At 51.6% G+C, this 11,815-nt stretch overlaps 1 protein-coding gene across 1 annotated transcript; it reads right to left on the bottom strand.

Moving 5' to 3' along the window:
• Nucleotides 1–1,900: 1,900 nt before the first annotated feature.
• PTMS (parathymosin) lies at nt 1,901–4,946 on the bottom strand. Its single transcript, XM_074896074.1, has 5 exons — nt 4,493–4,946; nt 3,700–3,771; nt 2,875–2,953; nt 2,662–2,726; nt 1,901–2,087 (listed from the first exon to the last, which is right to left on the bottom strand). The coding sequence occupies exons 1-5, from the start codon at nt 4,538–4,540 to the stop codon at nt 2,037–2,039; spliced, it is 315 nt and encodes a 104-aa protein (XP_074752175.1). The 5' UTR covers nt 4,541–4,946; the 3' UTR covers nt 1,901–2,036.
• Nucleotides 4,947–11,815: the final 6,869 nt, after the last annotated feature.

Genomic DNA, 11,815 nt, shown 5'->3' on the forward strand with positions numbered 1-11,815 from the left:
CAACAGCCATGCTGCCAAGGCCCCTGAACGCAGAGCCCAGCACAGGGCTCCAGCTGGAGATGGGGATGTAACTGGACCAGAAAGGCCTGTTTGAAACAGGCCCATCCCTGCTGGAGGAGAAGGGCCCAAATCCCCTCCCTGACACCGAGCTGGGAAGGAGGGAAGGGGCAGGAGCACCAGGTCTGTCATGGCCCTTGGGCTGAGATGGGTCCAGACACAGCAGAGGCTCCACCACCTCATGGGTGGAAGTTCTATGAGTGCTGGGGGAGCAGCGCACCCGCACGCTGCAGTGCATAGATCCCACCGGGCAAGCACAGGCCCCCAGAGATGTTCATAGGTGGGAAGGGGCTTGGCAGCAGCTGTGCCCTTTCCACCATGCTTGTGCCCCCCATGCTCCGGGGCCAGGCCTGCAGCCAAACACAGACATTTGGAGAAAATGATAGTTGACGCTTTGCCCCGCTAGAGACAAGCAACTGTTTGCGCTCTGATCTGTTGCTGCATCTGTTGGACAAGCACAAAGCCACTGATGCTCAGACAAAAGTTGGTATTATTTACAGCTGCCGGTCTCAACAGCTCATTGCGCGATTGCCAAAGTACAAGTTTAAAAAGGAAGAACCGCTAGCAGCAGCTTGAAAGGTCTGCAAAGATAAAAAGACAAATGCTTGACAGATCTCTCCCAGGCAGCTGGTAGGACAAAGAACTGAAGCTTTTGACCCTGAAAACACTCCACTATTGCTGCGACTGATGCTGAGCAAGTCACGCCTGAAGCTGGCCAGGGCAGGGAGGCCGTAGGGCAGTGTGGGGTCAGAGCAGCCTGTGGCCACGTCCAGCAGCTGCACTGAGGCTGGGTTGCAGTTTCAAGAGTTTCATGATAGCCCTGGAGCTTTATCTGACGTCTGGGCTGTGCCCTCGCTGCAACTGCCTGGCAGAGGGAGGGAGCGAGACCCCAGCACAACAGCCGTTCAGGTGACTCACACGGGCCTCTTACCTGACTTAGCCCTGCTCTGTACCTGCTGCTGCTCCAGCTACCCCATCTTTCTGCAAACCACCTCCTACTCATCCAGTCAGCACATAACCCAGAATGTACAGATACAGCTATCCACACAAGCTGTTTGAAATATTTTTAAACACTTTTATTTACAGTGCTAGTTGAAAACAATATATATATTTATATTTATCATCCTCGTGATGTCTGTGCCATAGAAAAAGCTGTGGCTATACTGCCTTTAATTTACAAAAAATGGTCACAAGAAAACCTGGAGGGAAGAAATGGAAATCGAAGTTTGGTCCCCAATTGTTTCTCTTGATTTGTTTTTAAAAAGTCTCCAAATGAAAAAAAAACAGGCAGTTCAGATGAAATTCATATATAAAACCAACCCTTATCGTCTGAAAAATTCACGAGGGCCAGCTTGTGGTCATGTAAACTTAAAAAAAAAAGCTTAAAATAATTCTGTCTCCATGTGTGGTTTAATAGAACCATTATTTGCTTGTAATATTCTTTTTCTTTGTCAGGGTTTGGTGGGAAAGCAGATGAGAGGAGGCCTAGGACTGGAAAACGCACCATGAGATCTGTGCCCGCAGCCTCCTGGGCTCAGGGCAGACATCTGACAGTGGGTCTGGGGAGCAGAAGCTGTCAAGAATCTCAGTCGTACTAGTGACAAAAAAAAAAAAAAAAAAAGGAGGGCAAGTGAGAAGGGAAGGAGAGGTGCTTGCCACGTGAGGAGCCCGGCACAAGGGCCTGGCAAGGTTACACAAGGGGCCCCAAGAAACTATGAGATTCTTGAGGGAAGAGGATCATTTTAAGTGGAGCACAGCTGAAGGGATGTGGGGGACTGGAATAATTTCAGCTGGGGAATGACACAGATGAGCTAGGTCTTCGGGTGAGAAGGAAACTGCAGTCTTCCCTGTTTGAGAGCATTTCTGATCTTTCCTCATCTGAGATTGTGTGAAGCCAAAGGTTAATGGACAGTGCAAGCACAGGCTGGAATGGCGGAGGAGAAGAGATGGACGGAACAGAGGAGATGGGAGGGAAGGACTCAAGCTGAAGACCCATTTTCTGTCTTCTGTCTCTTTGGATCCACTTCATCCTATGTAGGACATAGAGAGGAAAAAAAAGGGGGGTTGCCATCAGTCACCGCACCAAGGCACATCATTTCTCCACAAAATTCTTACTGCTGCTCTTTCCTCCACGTGGAAATGTTTGCCCCACCCTAAATCCACTCCTTTAAAAAGGATCTTTGAGCATCCAGCACAACCATTCTGTTGACAGCCACAGTTAAGACATGAACAGCTCCATTTAGAGAGAAACCCACGCTTATTTTGGGGAGGTATAAGAAGCCCAGGCTCACATCGCTTCAGACAGACCCTGAGATCCACCTGTACAAGCCCAGAAGCTGCAGGTGCTGGAAGGGTCATTGCCCAGCACAATCACAAGCACCTTGACTCTTAAGCACACTGACTGCTAGCGGAAGGACCGGCATCCTACAAGGAGTCTACAGGGGTTTATTTGCCACATCAGATTTGTTTAACCATCTGCTGCTGAAGCCGTGACATCCAAGGGCAATTTGAGATGCTCCTCAGCAGCCCCCACATGTATCTGATCAGCACACAGAAGGTAACCCAGTTCTTTCTTGCTGCCATTACTCTCACACTATCACTCACCTCTTCCTCCTCTGCAGATCGTTTTTCTGCATGACCATCCTGCTCTTGCCCATTCTCATCTCCTTCTAAGCACAAGCAAGAGAGGAAATTGCGGGTTAACTGAAGTAGCATTTACGGGAATGTAATCTCAGTCAGAGAAGGAATTTCCCTCCATGATCTTCTATTCCTCCACAGACTGATTGCTCCCATCCTCCTTATACCAACTGTTCCTACCTTCATCCTCATCACCACCTTCTTCATCCACATCATCAGGATTCTCTTCCTCATCCTCTTCTGCTCCATTTTCCTCATCCTGAATGAAATAAAGTGGTCAGAGCAGAAATTGGCATCAGGATGACATTTGCTGCAAGTGCAAGAACAATCTTCACAGCTCCAGCCACTTCAGACTCCAGCCTCAGGTGTGCATCAAGTGAGTGACCTTGGCACTGTTACTCAGACACAGCTATTCCCACCGTCCCTCCTCCCAGACAGCCCTTCTTGATAAAGCCAATCTTTCCAGTCCCTCCCCACTGATATGAACCTCCTTGACTTCCACAAGCTTACATCCCAACAAGATGCTGCCATCCCAACAATCAGAACACCTCTCTGGTTGCAGGCTAATGACTTAGCCTATGCTCCTAGTTACCCTTGCTTCTAGATCCCTTCTGACCTTCATCAATCTGTGCGTTTCATCACTGTTCCTCCCCCCACCTTTTTCAACTTACACTCCTTATGCACCTCAGGACACTTCAGTGGGCACAGGAGCAGGTCTCCTGTGCCATCTTAACTCCTACTTGCTCTTGTCTCCATTCCTTTCTTTCAACTTTTATCTTCTTGCTGGGCCACTCCGACTACGCCAAGTCCTTCAAGGCTCATTCTCCATAATTATCCTGTAGCTTGCTCTCCATTTGCCCCTCTCCCTTATGATCTCCTTTGGCCTGCCCTCTTTCTTAATCTCCCATATTGTCTTCATATTCATTACCCACAGCGAGCCAGGCTAACCGCCTCTTAAAAAAACCTCCCCGACGCCACTAAATCTGTCTGTCAGAAGGGCCTCACCTCTACAATCTCCTTCTTCTTTTCTTTGTGGACCACTTTCTCCTCCAGTTTTTCCTTCTTTTCTTTCATTTCCTATACGAGAGATGAAAAAAAACCCAAACATTCCAGTGGTCAGTGGCGAGAAAATAAAAAGATGGGGATGCTTAAACAAAGAGGGTTTTAGAGGAAACGGAGAATAACGGTGTGGAGAGAAAATATATTAGGCATTAAATCAGCCCGCCCTGACAAAGAAAAAGCAGCGAAAACGCGTCAAAGCTACTTTCAGATCACACACACATGCGGAAACCAGAAATACGGAAGAGTTTAATGGTTTGGTTTTTATGGTGTTTTCTCTCTAAAAAAAAAAAAAAAAAGAAACCCTGTCCGTAGGATCGAGGCGTTTCCGGCCTTCGCCTGCCCTCCCCTTCCCCGCGGGCCCGCGCTTTGTGTCCACACAACTTTTCTGCCCCCCCCCCCCCCCGCCCCGCTGCCGTTAAACCATTTCCTTAACGGCGCCGCCGTCGCCTCCCGCCCGGAGGGGAGACCCGACGGCACGAACCCCCCCCCGCCGCGAGACCAGCGCGCGCGCCGCCCGGCCAATGGGGGGGCGGGGGCGGGGCGGGGGGCGCGAGGGCCCTCGCGCCCCCCGCCCCGCCCCCGCCCCCCCATTGGCCGGGCGGCGCGAGGGCCCCGCGCGCGCCCCCCGCCGTGCGGGCCCCGGTGTGAGCGAACGGGGCCGGCGCCTCCCCCCCCGCCCTCGATTCCCCCCTCCGGCCGGGAGCGGGCCCGGTGGTGAGGGGGAGCGGTGTCTCACCTTAGCGCTCAGCTCCGCCGGCGCCTCCTCGACGCGTTTTTCCGACATTCCGGCTCGGGTAGCGAAGGGAAGAGGCCGGTGGGAGCCGTGTGAAGGAGCCTCGCGGGGAGAGGAGGAGGAGGATAGGGGCGGGGAAGGGGGTCAGCGGCGGGAGCGCAAAGTCCCAGCGATGCGGGGGCGGCGAGTTCCCGGCCCGGGGACTAAAGTACCAGGGTCTCCCGCGGTGGGGGGATACGCCGAGGAAAGGGGATTTATACAGTGCCCGGTGACGAGGGAAGGAGGGACCTGGGGAGGGAGGGGAGAGGGACGGGAGGCGGAGGAGGGAGGGAGGGGAGAGGGACGGGCCGCGCGGCTGGGAGCGCGGCCGCCAGAACAATGTGCGCTCAGCAAGGACCGGCGGTCGCCCGGCAGCGGGGGCGCAACCGCAGCCCCCTCCCCCCCCCCAAGGCACCGCCTCTTCTCCTCCGGAGCCGCCCAGCCCGTCGAGGCCAGGCGGGGGCGCGAAGCACGAAAGCCCCGCTCCGCTCGTCCCGCCGAGCTGCTGGGGGCTGCGACACACTAGGGGGAAGCCGAACCCTCTGCCCGCCGGACCGGGGCGTGGGGAGGGGGGAAGCGGCCGGTCCTTTTGGCCGCCCCTCCAGGAGGACCCGGGGATGGGCGAGGAGCGGGGCCGTGGGGGAGGGGAGGACTGGTGACGGCCGGGCTCACGCGGCCTCCTGCCTGGAATTTTCCACTCCAGCTGCCCGCCCGTCTTCCCTCTCTCCCTCCCGCTGGAAGCGCTCCCAGCCGCCCGGCTCCTCCTTCCCGCCCCTCCCCTCCGCTGGGCCCCTGCGCGGGAACCTGCCGGGTGGGGGCGGGGCGGCAGCCAGGCTACTTTTCCCGCGCTGTCCGCGGCGGAGGGAGGGGGCGTGGCCCGGCTCGCGCGCGCCAGCCCGGCAGTTGGGTGGGGGGAGGGGGGAGATTAGCGACCGCATCCCTATTCCCCATATAAGGAGGGACCAAGGAGTGGGTGCCCGATTGGGCCATTCAAATGAGCCGTCTGCCTGACAACAGGCTTCCCATTGGCTGCCGGGGGCAGGCTGGCGGTTGGGGTACGGGTGCTGCAGCGAGGGGGGCGGGGCCGCTTGGCACGTGGGGCGGTGGGACGGTGCGCGAGGGACGGGGGGCGGCGGGGCCGCTCCTGCACCCGCTGCGGGGCTCGGGGCTCCAGCCCGGGGCCGGCCCGCTCTGCTGAGGGCGCTCCAGCTGCCCTCCCCGGGCGCGGACTGTCAGGAGAGGGGCCCGGGCCTGTTTTGAAGCAGCGCGGGCGTTGTGTGACTCTTAAACCGGGGGGGGGAGCCCCTCGGTGACCGAAGCGCCGCGAGCTACCCACGGTACCGCGGTGGGTGTTAGGGCCGCCCCGGGAGCTCCCCGCCCCCGGTGCCCCGCTGCCGCTGTCGGCCAGGGGCACCTCCCAGCTGCCAGCCCGGCCTCCCGCCCCGGCGGCGAGGCAAGGCGGGGCGAGCGGCGGCTCGACCGCGCGGCACGCAACGCTGTGCAACTCTGCCCCCTGCTGTCTGCCGCAGCGCCGGGCACGCAGGCCGGGGAAAGCAGGCCCGTTCCTGGTCTCCCCGCGGGCAGGGGGTGGCCCGCTGGGGACGATCGCCACCCAGCTCTGAGTCTCATTTCCAGCAAAAGTCCCTTCTGCAGAATGGCAGGTTGTGTCTTGCAGTTGCGAGGATTTGATGCTAACTAAACACATGTTCCTGATGCTTCAGACCGTCGTTTAATAGCTTGAGCAAACCAGGATGACTAAATCGGCTTTACTTTCCCCAGAAGATTGATGTTGCCCCACTCTTAGTCACAGGCACACAAAAAAAAATTGCATACACTTGCAAGCCTACGTACAAAAAAGTAAGCATGCACATGAGTGCGTATGGGTGTACACATGCCAACAGCCATTCTTACAGGTACATGGCAAGGTTATTAATCCATCTGGTTGGAAAAAATGTATTTAGGCACACAAGTCCTTGTCCTTCTGATGTAAACAGCCTCAGTGCAAAGTCAGAATTTAGAACAGGTGCTCTGAGTTTAATCGAGTAAGTTTCAGCTTGAGCATTTAATAGAAAAAGTGATTGTGGAGCAGGGAGGGCAGTAAGTATGTATCTCCTGAAGGAAAGGATGAAAAAGATTGGATAAATTGTATTCTATGTGACAGGGAGGTAGGAGGCCCCCACCTTGTCATCTCATCTCCTCCACAGCTACAGCTGCTTCTCTCATGATTTGACTAGTCTCTGTTCTTCCTAGCTACACACAGTGCATGGTGCCTGCCCCAAAGAAATTATCAGGTAACCCAAACAAACAGATCTAGACTAGTACCAAAATAACGAATCATGAAAATGCATGCATTAATTTTTTTTCCTTCTCTTTCACAAAGCTCCTCTGGCCAACTTCTTAGGTCTAGCTGCTATCAACATTCAAGCCCTGGCTTGGTTCAAGTACCTCTCTTTCATCCCTCTTTTCTGCAAGAAAAAACTCTTAATTTCTGGAGCTACACTTAAAAATTGGATCAAAAAAAATAATTGAGAAAGTTGCCAGATGTTGTTCCTCTGCTCTGCTTCTCAGGAGATGTGTGGCTCTGCTGTTCTCCTCACCAATCCAGGTTTTTTATCCTTTCCTTCACACTCTCAACTACTGAAAATGCAAAATTACACCAACACACACACTTTGGCAGAGACATTTTCCCATTAATGCACAAGCAGGCTTCGACATGACATCCTAGAGAGGAGAAAGCAAGGCTTATACTCAGTGATATCACAGTGCTCAAAGCGCCTTGTTGACACCGCACACCCGCAGACACCAACAAACACCTGTTTGTGCGGGGGAAGCGTGTTCTGTGACCCCTTCCTTCCTTCTGCCCTGCACTTGCAGTGTACAGCCTCTCATTTTCCCTTCTGTGCCTTCCACCGTATCTTCTCTGCAATTTTCCCTCACCTGTTGCTTCTCAACTTTTGCTTCCTACCTGTTTTCTTGGCGGCATTCTTCCTGTGGCCCTCTGAAGTGCTAAGGCTTGGACAATAGGCCCAAGCCAGAGTTGACCTATAGATGAATCCTGTATATTTTATAACTGAAACCATTGTGCTAACAGGTGTTATACTAAGTTATAACAAACCACCTATCCTGATGTAAAAGGTGGAAGTGTTGAAGCCTGAGCAACAGGCCCTGAACCTAAACTGTTAACTCAGAATGTAATCCTTGAAATATGCATGGAGGATGTAGCTATCTTGAATGTATCTTTCCCTTCCTTTGTATGTGAACAGAACAACAGAGTCATGGAGGCAGGTGTCTGTCCCCTAGACCTGATGTGAGACCTCGTGCATAATCCCATCAGATAAGCAGAGAAACTCCCTTAGCTTCTTCCTTGAGCCCTGGCCAGGCTCTGGGGGGAACCTAATGTGAGAATGAAACCAGGTATTTCTGCTTAAAACAAAGGTGCCAGCTATTCTGGCTTGTTGATTTTGGGGTATATAAGGCTGGACCCACTCACAGCGACTTTGGAAGCCTCACCTATGGGTGGATGGTAGGATTTCCCACTTGTAGGGAAAGGCTCTCCAAATCTCACTGTAACCTGGGCTCTCCAGCGACTGCAGGTCTGGATGATGGTAATGGGTACAAGTGGTGATGGATCTTTCTTAATTACTATTCTCTCTCTCAGGTAGCAATGATATGATGCATTACCCTGTATCTTCCTATTTGTTTAAGTGCACTATTCTGTCTTTTCTTACTGTATGTTTTCTGTTATTTCTAGTAAAATATGCCTGCTCTTCTCACTCTGGTGTCCGAGTTTAATTGCTATCCCTAATCAGCAAAACACGCTCTCCCTGGCTTCTCTTTGAGACATCCTTTAGACCATGTACAAAATTAATCTCACACCCCCCTCTTTGTTTTCCCTGTGTCCCATTTTGCCCTGTAAGCCTGTATCAACCACATTTTTCCCCTTAAATCCCACATGAAACTTCTTCGTGCCATGTGACATGTCCGTTTCTGCAATCCAACTTTTTGCCCTCCAGATCCTGATGGTGAGATTCCCTCAGCTTCTAGTGTGCAGCTGCTTTGCTCAAGCCCCAAGGGCATCCCACAACTGTCTCACCTAACTCTTCCCCGGGTCTTCTCCTCTATCTCATTTGTGCCGCTCTGCCTTTCGCCTGCCAGCTCAGTTTGCAGCTTTTCCTTGCTCCCCTCCCACCTGTGTTTTTCCCTTTGTTGCAAACACGAGTATACTCATTGTGCCATCTGCAGATACAAGTCCCTTTTCAGTATGTTCCGTAATCTTTGCCTCAAGTTGCTTTGCTAACCCAGCAGAATATATTCCATCCTTTTCGGAGTCTTACATCCTTAGACAAAATGGGGGAGGTGCAGAAGTTCCACATTCTAGCATTGTTGGGGAACGCAGACACTGTGCCTGCCTGTCTGCAGCCTGGACGACAATATGAACATAATTTTCTCCGTACAAGAAGTTACAAATTTTGTGCTGTGCCCTGTTTGTGCTTTGTGTTTATGCAGGTGTGTGCATGTGTTTAGATGCAGTACAGTGATGATATTTTCTCTCTGTTACATGCATTTACTTTTGTGAGTATAGAAAGAACAGCACTTTTCTACCAAGGCATGTGTTAAGCTTGCATGTGTGTGTCTTTATACGTGAGCATATGTGTCCGGACTTTCATGTGTGGTATGTTATTTTTCTGCTTCTAGCATATGCAGGGTGCATGCACCTAAAAGCAAATATTTAGGCGTATTGTTTTAATACCTTGCTGTCGGGGACACACACAGATGACTTTTTGGTTTATGTTGAAGGCTGAAGTAACTGAGCCATTTTCTGAGCAAAAGCAAAACACAATACTGGCTATTATTTCAAGAATTTTGTTTTGTGAACTAGCTCATAAGTGGTTCCAAAGCTCTTCCAAACTGTTTGCTGAACAACAAAAGAGCAGAAGGTTATGCATCTGCATTAACTTTTCTTAGATTGACACAAATTCAAACACAGAGTGTACCTGTCCTTGCATTTACAGTGAAACTAGCAAAAATTCAGTGTGCAGAAGGTATGTGAATGCATTTATGTATTTAATCCACACTGTTCATCTTTCTGTCCTGTGTCTGTTCAAAATCCAGGCGGATAATCAGTTTTGTTCTTCTTTCATGCTGCTGGACCCTGAAGTCAAGAGGAAATACCTAAGAATTCAACCACTGGCCAACTTTGCATTGGGAAGTGGCTTCCTGAGAGGCAACACATTTAAAGAAGCACCGCGGAGGGCTGGGAAGCAGGGTAAGTAATACGATGAGGGGAAACAAGAGGAGTTGAAGGGAGTGATGAGGGGTGACACAGCCTGTCAGGAGACTGGAAAGGGGAGGGAGGTTTTCAGTCATGATTTTTGTGAACGTCTCTCTGCTAACACAGCACAGATGAAGGTCATGGTTCTCACTCACAGTGTGACAGACACATTCTTAACATGAGCGAAATATTCTGAAAGTAATTGCTGCTGTGCACCGCAAACTGCAGCCACCACAGGCTGGCTCTAGTATCCCAAACATGAATTGTCACGTTTGGGGATCAAACGAGAGCTGTCCCTCTCTCAGGGTGCCCTTCATCTTAGGTCAGAGTTAGTTGTTGGGTGAGGATTACACAAGAGGCACAGATGAAGGGAACCAATGAGCAAACGGCTGTGGGTAGCTCTGACTTCTGATAACGAGGATTTCTTTGTATTACAGGTGTCCACATGGGCCCTGGAACGTTTAGACACATTGAGAAGCTGTTTCTGCCTTCCTGGCCAAAATGATCAGTCCTTGGAAGCAGAAGGTAACAAGGCATGATTTTTCAGCATACTGTTTGTTTACCTTCAGCACGTGATACTCGGTTTGCTTTTGGAATGTTCTACCGTGGCTGCCCCTTTGGCTGACAGCAGCTAAAGGTGATGGTGGTGCTGGGAGGAGGCTGCCTGGCAGCAGCCAGCAGTAGGAAGGAGAAAGAAAGGCCGGAAGTGCCATTCATCTGTCTTCCATTTTGCCCTTCACTCACCTCCTGCTGAGCTCCTTCATCCTCCCTTTTTCTCCATCCTCCACTACCTCCAGCACAACCTGAGCAGCTTTAAAAAAAGGAAATTGAGAGACATAGTTAGTGGGGTTTGTTCATGATGAAAACAGAAGCAGCCTAAATAGAGAATGTGACAGGAGCGAGATGGGGAGTGTGTTCACGCCCCCACGTGCTTGTTACTCTACTTAGCAAATGTCCATCCCCTTGGGGCATGTGGGACTCAATGTGGTGAGTACTATACAGAAAGCTCTCCTACAAATAGGGCAGTGACACTGCTTCTGCATTCCTCAGAACTGTGGCTTGTCCGTGTTCCGGAAAAAGGTTGTGTTTCCAATTCCTCCTTCCAGGGTTTCACCCAGCATTTTCCACCAGGACAATCCTTTGCAAACTAGATTCCCTTGAGATTTGCTGAACTGGTAATTCCACTGGTCATGTAGTCTTTGGTAACATGGGTTCGTCAAGGTTAAGGACTGCCTGTGAGGCTACTGAAATATCCAGTCAGACTCATAGCCTCAGCCCCCAGTTTCATAAACTCCACCCTTTGGGTCACAGGCCACTTGCAGAGGAGCAGCATTAGGGGCAGGAAAAGGATCTGCAAAGCAATATTTGTTCCAAACTCCATTCTGGTCCTTCCCTATCTCTGTGTTTGGAAGGCAGCAATGCCTGACTTGGTATTTGGAAAGAACTGAGGAAGTCCTGCCATCTCTAGGGCATTCCAGGAGCGGGAGGATCACTGGTATCTGGGGCACAGCAGGTCATTTAAACCCAGATCCAGAGAAAAAAAAAAAAGAAAAAAGAAAAAAAAAAGATATGCTTACATTCTTGCCCAAGAAGCTCTTCACCTGCCTTTGAATTCCACCACTCGAGGTCAACTCCACACAGTAATCAAACACCAGGAGAGCCTCAAAGCAAAAGGAAAACACGTGAGACTGGAAAGGCTCTCCAGACTGGAGATGTCTGAAAGATTCAGGGTTGCACAAGCAGTGGAGGAGAGGCTGAGGCAGCATTAGCAGAGGCTCAGTATGAACTTCTGTACTCGCAGATCAGCTCTGAGCTGGTGGCGGGAGTGTTTGAGCAGCTCGCCTAAGAGCACTGCCCGAGAGGTTTGTCACTGCCCATAGGACTCGTCTCCCCCTCGTGATCCTGCACCAGCATGCTACCTGCAGCTTCCACGGTGCAGACGTTAGTTTCGGCCTCTGCAGAATGCACTTAATGGATAGAATGGGGGACACCCGAAGAGTCTTCTGCATCTGCAC

This window comes from Athene noctua, chromosome 1 (assembly GCF_965140245.1).
Source record: "Athene noctua chromosome 1, bAthNoc1.hap1.1, whole genome shotgun sequence".
In the NCBI taxonomy this organism is placed as follows: Eukaryota; Metazoa; Chordata; class Aves; order Strigiformes; family Strigidae; genus Athene; species Athene noctua.